At 40.8% G+C, this 12158-nt stretch overlaps 2 protein-coding genes across 3 annotated transcripts in view; both read left to right on the top strand.

Moving 5' to 3' along the window:
- Nucleotides 1–17: 17 nt before the first annotated feature.
- Nucleotides 18–6903, top strand: sra1 (steroid receptor RNA activator 1). Its single transcript, XM_020633279.3, has 6 exons — nt 18–258; nt 3805–3918; nt 4108–4170; nt 4256–4416; nt 4641–4749; nt 4894–6903. Exons 1-6 carry the CDS (start codon nt 234–236, stop codon nt 5172–5174), a joined length of 753 nt encoding a protein of 250 aa, XP_020488935.2. The 5' UTR covers nt 18–233; the 3' UTR covers nt 5175–6903.
- Nucleotides 6904–11459: 4556 nt separating this feature from the next.
- The window catches only part of camk2a (calcium/calmodulin-dependent protein kinase II alpha), a 31324-nt gene continuing 30625 nt past the window's right edge, over nt 11460–12158 (top strand). For both annotated transcript variants that reach the window (XM_020633276.3, XM_020633277.3), the window contains exon 1: nt 11460–11821. In XM_020633276.3, the coding sequence (XP_020488932.1) occupies nt 11760–11821 (62 nt within the window). In that variant the 5' untranslated portion in view covers nt 11460–11759. The remainder of the gene's footprint in view (nt 11822–12158) is intronic.

The following is a 12158-nucleotide window of genomic DNA, read 5'->3' as shown; positions in this document are numbered from 1 at the left end:
GAGCGGAAGTGGTTATTGTTAGTGCCGTAACACAGAAACAGCTCATTAAACTAAACATCACACTGAACAGTTCACAGTTTAGTTTCAATGTAGGCTATGTGTAAATACATATCAGTTCATATTCACGGTTAGATAAGGTTTTAAATGTTATCGGGCTCGTTGGCCGGAAGCTGTTAGCCGAGCTTCACCGAGAGAAAGAAGCAGCAGATATTTACCTGAACAAGGAGTCCAACATGGAGGACATGTTCATCAAACCAGGTAAACAGGACACTAAATTAATTGTACTGACAGTTCTCTGTAGTTCTCTGTTCTCTGTTAGGCTACCTGTAGCTGTGTTTGGTGCCTGTTGAGATAGTTGACTGAACGATCGCCAAACCTCATCCAGAAATATGAATATTTTATTCACATTAACGGAAAAAACGGAATTAAACAAAAAAAATCATCAATAAAGTAAAGAAATGTTGTTATTTTAAGTTCGGCTCACAAACACTCACTATACAGGTAATAATACAGGTACAGACAGTCTTTGTGCTGTTGTTGACCCGATCGATGGTAAATAATCGATTGTTCGACTCTCTGTGACTCTTTATGGTAGGCTACCCTACATTTAGTATTTAGTTTGACTTTTCTGTATGCCTTTTTAAAATGCAGCAATTAGTCGAAAAACTGTCGATTCACAATATTTAGTTATTGTCTGCTTTGAAAAGTGAGCCGGAAGTTTAAAGAGGTTTGGTTTGACTCGCTCGACATGCTGATAGTTTAGCCTTAAATGTTACACCATAAACTGTAAATATTACAGTCACACCCTGTGAACCATGTAGTTTAGACTACATGTGAGGCTCAAATCTAACAAAAGATCTGGACTGGTTTGATCCCGGAACTGAGAGGAATGTGTCTTTAAAACTCTTCATTCAAATATCATTTCATTTTCTGGGTCATTACAGAATTGGAGGACAATTTAGCCATCAATACTTTTGAAAAAATTACCATTTGTTCTGCAAATTTCTGTTAAATATTTTTAAAAAACAAGTAATAAACCATCAAATAATGTGATTCGTCCAGCTCAAGCATCAAAGACACATTTTTTATTAGATGTTTTCTTTGTTGTGAGCTGCGTTTGGTGCAACCCTGTTACAGATACTCAGGAACCTGGAAAACTTAATAAAGAGAGGCACATTTACATTTAATCCTAATTTAAGATTATTTTGATAAAAAATTACATGGTAACAGGGTTGAAACTAGAGTAACAGGGGTGAATGGATACATTACTTTAGACTATAAGTCATGACATAAATGTAATAAATGAACACAGGATAACAGGAACGTTGTTGATATTATTTTATAGGTTTCACAATAGGTGTAAAATAACTTAAAAACCTGTTACTCTTATTTTAGTAACATGGTTTCAAATCTGTGCTAATGCTCAAACTTTTTTCTTACTGGTAGATGCTAGCTGTACTAGCAGTTATGCTAGCTGGCAAAGGACAATCTAAGACAGGGGTGGGCAACTGGCGGCCCGGGGGCCACGTTGAAGGCCCCATCAACCTTCAACGTGGCCCTCAGGTCAATTTTTACATATCAATTAATTGGAAACATGAAGAAAACATGACAAAATCTGCCATGAAATCATGAAAACCATAAATATGTCCATAATAATATTTGATCACTGGTATATGTCGAGGTAAATTTGAGACATAATTGACTGTAATCATTTTTGTATTCTACAATTTGGCCCTCTGGCAGTCAGAATTAAATGAATGTGGCCCTTGCTGTGACCAAAGTTGCCCATCCCTGATATAAGATATATAAAGAAAAAAGAAAAAAAACTAAAATGAAATTGTCTTATTCTGATAAAATCAGTAACAGGGTTGAGTTGGTTTCAGTGACACACTCAATTTAGGCTGAGAATGTCAACAAAATATGAAAATTAGAAGAGAGCACTTAAATTTGGTCTAGCCATGGTGTTTGCATATAGCTTCAAGATGTCATTTCTGCTGAATCATGTTGTTTCCTGTTCTTACTCTTCTTCTGCATTGCTTAAATTGTTTTGGTAACAGGGTTGCACACATGTTGTGGGACACAACTTTGAGGCATAATTACTATTATTAAAACTATGTTCATGGTTAAACAAACAGTATCAACAATTACAAGAGAAATACATTAATACAATCATGTAAAAAAAGTAAATTAAAAACGTATTTTAACTGTTACATATGATATTAAAACTGGTCATTGAGAGGGTGGGACAAGAGAATACAGCCACTTTTAGGGGTGTTTGGCAGATATTTGGTTTTTAAAATAGGGTTTTAAAACCACTTTCACTACACCTATCTTTACATTTTGCCTGAGGACACATACAATTTGCACAATAACTATGTGTTTAGGGATTTTTTGCACAAATTATTTAAATTTTCATGGGCAGAAAATGTCCTCCAATTCTGGAATGACCCTTCTATGAATCCCCCAGACAACGAATAGCCTACGTACACGTTTTAACGATGTGAGGTTCAGCAGAAGATGAACTGGATATGATTAATTGTTTGGCAGCAGAATAAGTCACAAAACAGTAATTGTTAGGGTAGAAATGAAAGTTTATGAGAGGCTTTTTTTAAATTATCATAATTAATTCAGATCAATGTTAGCAGCTATTGTCAACATGAGAACTTTAGGCTGATGCATGTTTGTCATTTGACATTGCAGCGATAATTGATCATCATGTCGATTAATTCAGCAGCCACAGATCCAATAGTTTGGTTGGAGCAGGGTTTGTGCTCATACACAGAGTTACAGCTGTCAACATGTAATAACTTAATTTTTTTCAGAGAGCGTGAATGAATGAAGCAGAAAACCACTAAACAAATAATTCAGAATCCTCTGGTGATTACAGACTGCTGCTGATGTGATTAAGATCCTGATGGAAAATGTGAAGCAACAATTTTCTTAATTTAAAGGAGCAGTATGTAACTCTGACTCCTAGTGTTTAAAATGGGTACTGCAGTCCAAATTCTAAACATTGTAGAGAGCTGTCTCCCTCCGCCCCCTCCTCTCCAGAGTCAATGCTCACACAGGTTGCTATGTGGTGGACACTGAAGCTTCAGTGTTTATCCAGCTCTGCATCAGTCTGTAAACCTTTCTGTGTTCTAACCTCTCTCCATTTTTCAAAATCATCTCCAATATTGATCCTAGTTTGAGCACGTTTCTGCTCGTGGAGCTTATTAGAAACATGCAGAGGCTTTTTAGGTCGGGTACAATCACTTCTATCTGAACCACTTCTCTTGCCCGCTTCCATCGCTGCAACACCTGTTGACCTGATAACTGCTCTCATATCTGGCAAACCGAGGGGCGTCCAAAACGGCCGTGTGGGATTGCCTTAAAACCGCCTACCTTCTCTGGTCCAAACAAATCCAGAGCATTCAGGACCAGAATCTAAAGTTAGAAGGAGGACATACTGGCTGCTGCATTGTTGTTAGAGAAGCCAGCACTTCAACATAGCATGTTTCCTGAATGTCTGCTCATATAGTAAGCTCACTTTATCATTTCACTCACTACACATCTTACTGATTGATCCTTTAAATCGATACGCGCTGAAATGATTAATCATTGGTCAACAACTCTCAATGGTTTGTTTTAACAACGACTAACGGATTTCCCCCTGGGATTAATAAAGTATTTCTTATTGTGATTCAACTAAAAACTAATTTGTATCATTTTTAAGGCTGCTGTACAGTAAAGATAGTAAAAATGGCAGCAAACGTTCAGGATGAGCTTCTCCTTTAAAACCTAACCTGTCTCTGTGTTGCCTAGGTAACCAGGAGCGAGGATGGAACGACCCCCCTCAGTTCTCATACGACCTGCAGAAGGCCCGCGGACCTCAAAGGAACCTCCTGAACAAGAGAGCAGCTCCACCTGCAGATTCAGGTCATTGTGGTCCTGAACCAGTTTGTCTGAAGACTCCGCCTCCTTTCACACAGCTGACCAATCACAGAGTGGGGTTGCTCTTGATGGGTTTATCCCTCTTCTATGGTCCCTCATTGTTCAGAGCTTCAGTATTTAATGGTTCTTGCATCCTTAATTTTTTCAAACATCTGGTCTCTGATTGGTCTTCAGGTTCTGGAGCCCCACCAATGACCCCTCCCTCAATAGGTTCAGCCCCGCCTCCTGTCAATCCAGGTAAGCAACAGAAGAAGAATATGGTTGTTATTTGGCCCACAGAACCTCTTCTTACGTTTGTAATGTCATTGTGTTTCCTCTGCAGCTGGTCCACCTCCTACCTGTGTGGCCACGCCCCCTCCTCCATTGGGACCAATAAGAGGTCAGAAAGAGGCCGATGGCAGCCAATCAGAGAGTGAGCCTGATGTAGAGGCTGTGATGTTGGTGCTGAATGGAGCACTGGCTGCCTGCAGAGAGACTGTTAAAGTGAGTTTTGATACAGACCTCCAAAGCAGTAGGGGGAGCCCCACGGTTTACTGACACCACACACACATCACCATGGTTACTAAAATAAGATTATTTAAAGGTGTGGAAAAGAAGTGCTGAACTTTCAAAGAACTTTCAGGGATAGAGGGACTGTAGCTGCGAGTGTAGTACCTCAGGGGACCACTAGGAGGGCCGCCGTTGTGACCTTTGACCTCTATGTGCAGGATCAGGTGTGTAATGATGTGGCAAAGAGACTTCGTGTCCTGGAGGACAGCTGGAGGTCAGGAAGATTGAGCCTACCTGTCAGGAGACGCATGGACTGCCTGTCTTTGGGTAACACCTGTCTCACCATGTACCTGTCTGTGTGTGTATACACCTGAACACCTGTCTCACCATGTACCTGTCTGTCTACCCTAACACCTGTCTCATTATTGCGTCTGTTCACACCTGTCTCAATCTCACCTGTCTGTCTCTTAGAGTTACAGTCAGCTCGTTGGGACTCGGCTGATGACATCCATCGCTCTCTGATGGTCGATCATGTGACTGAAGTCAGCCAGTGGATGGTTGGCGTCAAACGACTCATCGCTGAGACCCGAAACCTCGGACCAGACCGCTTAGAGGGTTTTCACAAACCAGCAGGACCAGACCAAAGCCCCATAAAACCAGACCAGGACCATGTAAAACCAGAACAGGACCCTGAAAAAAACCCAGACCAAGACCCAGATAAACCAGACCAGGAGGCGGTCTGTGAAACATGACTCTGTTAGTTCTGCAGTGACTTGGACTTGGTTCTTTCTGTTTCACACTTCAGCTGAGGGTCAGAGGTTAAATAGGGGGGCTGGTCTGGACTGTGTGTGGAATGTACATCAGAAGTTTTCAGAGGGTTGGACTAGTCCTATGGGGGGCACTGCAGAGCTGACAGTGAGCTCTGCTCCTCTGTTTATAGTTTGAACTCTGAGGACTCACTTCTTAAAGGTACAGGTGTTAAGTATTAAATGTCAGGGCTGCCAAACCATTAATCCTTTAATTGCTGAATTAAATAGTTCATTGATTTCATTAAAATGGTAAGCCTTTTATTATGAATGTTTGTCCTGTCTTAAGCTGAGACTTCTTTACTTGCTGTGTGCTTTTATTTTGAAATAAAGTAAGGCCCTTCCTGTAGAAGGAAGGTTAGGACATAGAGGGTGCGTTCGAATTGTCCCGCCTATCTCCTTTCACTATCCACTTTACCTTAACCCCGGAAGCATTTAAGTGGCGGCCATGATAAGAGTCGTTTGAATTCTCTAAAAGTTAAGGAAAGGTGGGTCAATGCTTCCTTTATAACCTCCTTTAGCATAGGATACACTGGACCATCCTTTACCAAAGGAGATGAGATTGACGCCCCACAATTCCTTGCGGCCGCAACATTTAAAGCGAGTCGCGCATCCGAACGCTCACGAACATTAACGATGATCGTAAAGTGACACGGATCATAAAAGAGATAAAAAGATAAGAGACGTTTTTATCAGATGATGTTTTATTCAACATATTTCATTCACTTAAGAATGTTTTGTGCAGTTGTACATTTGTATGCTTCAAACATTCTGTATATCTTGCATTAATGTAACAATTAATTTCGTACAATCATATTTATTTTGATGTTGATTTCTGAGTGGACAGGAATGTGATGGTTTCACTTTTCTTACTCGTAGCCTTGTAGTCTATATTGCTTTTATTTCAATCCCAACCTTGTGGTAATTAGGATTATTTCACTGGTAAGAAGGCACAGGGGAAAGTTTTTTAGATGATCTTTTAGTAGTCCATTTTCGGAACATTGTAGTTTCAACACGGCAGACCCACGTCATTAACCTCCGCCGGCCCGTCGCATTTAATAACGTCGCCTAGTGGAAAATGTGGTCAGATTGTCAGAGCAACAAGATCGCCTTTCCCTAAGTCCTTTATGAATTCTCCTAACATCTTTCCTTAACCTCATGACGTTTTCCCCGGGGTTAAGGTAAAGTGGATAGTGAAAGGAGATAGGAGGGACAATTTGAACGCACCCGAAGTAAAGCACAGAAACAGGAAGTGGTTAGGGATCCCAAAGTGAGGTCAAACAGCTCAAATGAACGGTAACAAAGGTCAATGTGTGATGTCATGAGGTGGATATTACTTTGGACTCGTCAGCTGAGCTGTCTGAGAGTTTGTGAAATGAGACATTCAAAGATGCGGCAGTGTTCTTCTTTTACATCACTGAGACTACAGGGAGACACTGAGGACCACTATCTACGGAGAGCCTGAAGGGACAAAATAACGAGATTAAAAACAATGAATGCATTAATACAGACCTTAATTAATCTTCATGACCTCATTCATACTGACAGTTCTAATAGTTTTATGAACTGTATTTAAAGTTGTGTTCCTACCTGGAGATGATGAATCAACCAATTAGAGCTCAGCATCACTAAGCTCCCCTGGATCAGAATAAATGAAACATGACTATCATGATGATCTGTGTTCTGTGTCTACATGAGAAAGCTTTGAGCATGTGTGTCTCAGAGACAAGAGTTTGGTTTAAACATTTCTGAATCAGAATGACATCCGGGGATTTTAGTCAGACTGAGGATCTCACATTTGTTCACATATTGCATTTTGGACCAATCAGGACATACTGGTTCTACTGGTGCAGCAGGAGGTTTGGAAAACAGTCTCAATGCTTCTCATGTCTCAAATTATTTGTTTCTGCAATCCTCGCTTGAACCTGAAGTCATTCCGTGCCGCCATGTTGAAGGGCGTCTCAATACTTTTTATTGACAGACACGCCCCCTTATCAAATATCACTCATTGATTGGACGCTGCAGCGGATCAGACTTCAGTGAAACCTATCAACATCATAACAGAGAAAAGACGCTTAACGGACACAGCGAGCATTAAACAGACTGTAAACATCCGTCAGTCTTTGATTATGTTTCAGATAAGAGTGATCTCGTCGGGTTTCAAACTTCAGTGATTGTTACCGTTAAACTCTGAATCATCATAGCTTTGTTAGGATAGTTAACGGTTTGGTTTGCTCAGTAGATAAAAATATAAAGAATCTAAATAAACGAGTTTAAAGGTCTAGGTATTAGGCTTTTTCTGGTTTTGTATGCTCGTCAGTGTGTTTTCCAAGTGTCCTGTGCATGTTTAGGCACATCTATGTGCAAAAATTCAAAGTCTGTGGAAACGCAGCTTCTCCTACGTCCTCCTGTTAGCTGTAACATTAGCCGCATGTAACACTCAGTTCTAGCCCCCCTCGATAAAACTTTGTCAGTCCGACGTCATTGTCAGTGTGAGATCACTGATCTAAGCCCATTGGCTCATTGTGGCAAGCCCAGCAGCTCATGTTGAAATTTCCGAGACGCGTGCTGAGCAACTGACCAATAACAACAGAGTGGATCGGCAGACCAATCAGAGCAGACTTGGCCCACGTGGGGTCTAACAGTGTGGGCTCAACAGAGCGTAGCTGACGGACTCAGAGCAGAGAGGGAGCCAGAAGGAGCGGTACATGAAAACAGACACTTTTTTCGGACTTTAGCTATTGTGAACGTACAAAAGTAGGAACATAGATTAAATATACGAACCCCAAAAAGGGCAGAATATGGGCTCTTTAAACCATCAGCTGTTAAAGAAACACACCGTGTTCATGTGTTCATGTCTCGTCTCGTCTCGGAAATCAAAGCATTTTTACTCGGTCTTGTCTCGGTCTCAGACTGGGCAGACTCCAGAATTTAAATAAAGACCGGTCAAGTCCACCACTGATCGGTTATTTTCCACGTCATTACTGTGATCAGAAGGAAAACGCATCTTTCTAAAAGAACAAATAACTCAATGACTACAGCGCTACTAAGGACGTGTAGTGTGTAGTGTTTAAACTGTCGTCATGCAAACACTGTGATACATCATTTTAACCTCCAGAGGGCGCCAGTGAGTCGAGGGAAGCAGAAGTGTTTCATCAAAGACAGAGAGGGAGAAGACTGTCTGCAGGTCAGACTACACAAAGATCAGCTGCACAGAGGTTTGGTAACTTCATCCATCATGTCTGTTAGAGCTCAGGATTATTCACAATGCATCAGGGTCAGTCGCACTGAAGCTGAATGGAACTTTATGAAGATGGCAGCACAGAGTTGTTGCAGTGTGAACATGTGACCAGCAGGAGGCAGCAGAGGACAGCATGCCTCTGTTTCAGGTGTCTGTAAGCATCAGTGTGTCAAGCTGCCCCTTTTTTTATTTGAAGAAAACCTTTAATATTTGTTCTTTAGATTCCTTTAAACATCCATCCGAAGTTTACCTTTGACTGTTTAAAGATATCTTTAAGTATTAGTCTTAAAGTTTATTTTCTTTTATATTAGAAATATGTTTCCATGTAGCCTTTAGCATATGTTCTGAATCAACTCTCGAGTGTCTTCCTTCGTGAGCTGACCACTCACATAAAGTTGTGCATTAGCATAAAATTACTGTTTTAAAACTATCATTAAGCACCTTATGAAAGGAAATATTACAGTTTAAGGTACCCTCTAGAAAAGGGGCTTTTAATGTCTGTTTTAAGGGTCGCATTTGCAATGTCTCTCAAACACACACAATAAAAACAAGTGTGAAGAAGTTCAGTGAATCAAACTATTTGAAGAAAAGGCAAAGGTGAAAAAAATAGCTCTTTTCCAGGTGAGTTGTAAAACATTCAGCCCATAACGTTGTCATGAAGAGAGAAATGAGCTCTAGAGTCCCTGTTTTTGTACCAGGATGTAAACATGTTTGTTTCTGCTTAAAGTTGGACATTTTAACATGGGGCTCTATGGGGACTGACTCACTACAGGAGACAGACTCCAGTGGACACTGGAGGAACTGCAGCTGCAAAGTTGGACATTTTAACATGGGGCTCTATGGGGACTGACTCACTGCAGGAGACAGACTCTAGTGGACACTGGAGGAACTGCAGCTGCAAAGTTGGACATTTTAACATGGGGCTCTATGGGGACTGACTCACTGCAGGAGACAGACTCTAGTGGACACTGGAGGAACTGCAGCTGTAAAATTTGAAATTTTAAGGTGGGGCTGCAGTGGTCAGTGGGGGAACTGCAGTTTTTTGTATTGTGGCATTAACTGTATTGTTTAGCCCTTGAGGTTTCATCATTAAATGTTTGCTTCTCAAGCACTCCCTCAGCCTTTACAGCTTCACCTGCTCTTGTGTGTCTGTCAGTTCTCAGAGGGGGCTGTTTCTTGGCGCTGTTTGAAATTGTAATGGCCTGGGCAGACTTCAGGGGGTGGCGACTATGGTTCTGTTCGATTAGAGAATCAGATTTAATCTATTTCCTTTCAGAGCTGGAGTTTATAATCTGAAGTCAGAGCTTAGATTGAGCTCTGCCGACCAATATCCTCGCTTCTAGGAGGAGGAGGAAGAGGAGGAGGAGGAGGAGGAGGAGGAGGAGGAGGACTGAAAAGAGGAAGCCAAGCAAAAAATATGAGTGACAGTAAGACGGAGAGAGAAAGAGAAGAAGCGGCTCGTCCCCACAGAGACAAACTAAAAATAGAAAAAGGAGAAGAAGGGGAGAGGAGAAGGTGGAGGAGAAGGAGAAGAAGTGTCCCTCTGACCACAGGGTGAGGAGACAAGCCTGAAACAACCAGTGCTGAGACAAAACATCTTAGACTTGATTATCTGTTTAACAGGTCGTTTGGTCTGTATGAATACCAGTAATGAGTCTGGTGACTTTCTCAGAGTTCAACATGACTTTGAAATATTTACATTCAGGCCACTGTCAAAGAAACCAGTAATGGCAATAAAAAGATGGAAACAAAAGATCGATTACATGAATCAGAACGGGTCGGATTATAATCAGTGGATTGGTGAATAAAAGTGTACTGGTTTGTCAAACATGCTTTGGTCATGGTTTCTTTTCAGAGAATCAGTTAATAATGTTGGTGGTAATGTTAATTGTAATATTGGTGGTTATATACTGTAGGGGGTAATAATGGTGGTTATATTGGTGATGGTGGTATTATGTGTGGTAATATTGGAGGGAATGTTAATTGTAATATTGGAGATGATATTGGTAGTAATATTGGTAATGGTGGTTATATTGGGGATGGTAGTTAAATTGGGGATGGTGGTAATATTGGTGATTGTGGTAAGATTGATGGTGTTGGTAATATTGGGGATGGTGGAAATATTGATGGTGTTGGTATTATTGGAGATGGTGGTAATAGTGATGGTGTTGGTAATAGTGATGGTGTTGGTAATATTGATGGTGTTGGTAATATTGGGGATGGTGGTATTATTGGGGATGGTGGTGATATTGGTGATGAGGTGATTGTGTACACATAAAGGAGTTAGCAGTGTTAGTTATATTTCTCAGTGCTTTCATAATCAGGATTTTAGTGGTAATTAACTGTGTTGTACTGAGTATCAGTATGTCAAATATCAGTATAGTGTGATACCATATACATTATAAGAACAGTATGATTAGTAATTAAATAATAAGCAGTAACAGTGTTAGTATTGTTCCCTCATAGTATTATCAATAGCAGTTTATAGTATTAGCAGTAGTATTTATTGAGATGTAAGAGATAACAGCTGCAGTGTTAATGATACGTGTAGAGAAGGATCACAGCCTGAGCAGTATTAGGAGAGAATGGCAGTTTAAAATATATCAGTATTAGGAGTATTTCCTGTATTTTCAGTTTGCAGTGGTTGTACTGTAATAATTAATATAATAGCATGAGCAGTATCAGAGGCAGTATTAATGATGGAAATATTGCATGTTTTATATTTGCAGTAGAAATATTTTTAGTTCTGCAGTTTGACTTGAATCTCTCCGAGCTGGCGATGTTTGCAGTCTTACTTTCCAGCACAGACAGAGAGGATGCAGTTACCATGGTGACCCTCTGTGTGTGTGTGTGTGTGTGTGTGTGTGTGTGTGTGTGTGTGTGTGTGTGTGTGTGTGTGTGTGTGTGTGTGTGTTTTTCCTGGCCTGTGATTGGCTGTCGGGCGGTGTGGGCAGGCAGGTGGAGCATCTGAAAGCGTCACTCGTTCTCTCTCTCTCCCACAGATTGGGACAGAGAGACGGAGAGACGCAGCTCCTCTCACTGCTCTCTCCTTCATCCCTCCATCTTCTTCTTCTTCTTCTTCTTCTCCTTCCTACTCTTCCTCCTCTCCTCTGTCCACGGCCACATCTCTCTCCATCTCTTCTTCTCCTCCTCCTCCTCTCTCTCCTCCACTCTTCAGACTGACACACAGGTCGAACTCTTGGCCTTCTTCTTCCTCACCTTCATCATCATCATCATCCTCAGAAGAAGACGGACAGGGACCCCCCTGACCCTTGTCCCGCCGGGTCACCATGGCAACGGTCATCTGTACTCGTTTCACTGAAGAGTTTCAGCTGTATGAAGAGCTGGGCAAGTAAGTATCCCCGTCATCTTCATCTTCATCCTCCTCATCATCAGTACTACAGCTGTCTTCATCATTCAGATTTCAACTTTCTCATTGCCTGCAGACTTTTTAAGTTTTTATTGTTGTTCATTTGTTCAACTCGATCCTTTTGATGTTTTTTGAATCAGTACTTTGATTTGATATGAATACAAAAAGAAAACTGCATGTCAAAGTTACAGTTTTAACACTTATCTTATATTTTATTATTTCATTTTGTCTAATGACTGTCATTTAAAATGTTATTTGAAGATGAATTGATTATTTATGAAAATGTTTCAGTTTCTGTCAAAACTACGAAATGAAATGA

Source organism: Labrus bergylta, chromosome 14, assembly GCF_963930695.1.
Source record: "Labrus bergylta chromosome 14, fLabBer1.1, whole genome shotgun sequence".
NCBI lineage: Eukaryota > Metazoa > Chordata > Actinopteri > Labriformes > Labridae > Labrus > Labrus bergylta.
The sequence above is the reverse complement of the archived record's forward strand: the minus strand, read 5'-3'. Positions and strand labels throughout refer to the sequence as shown.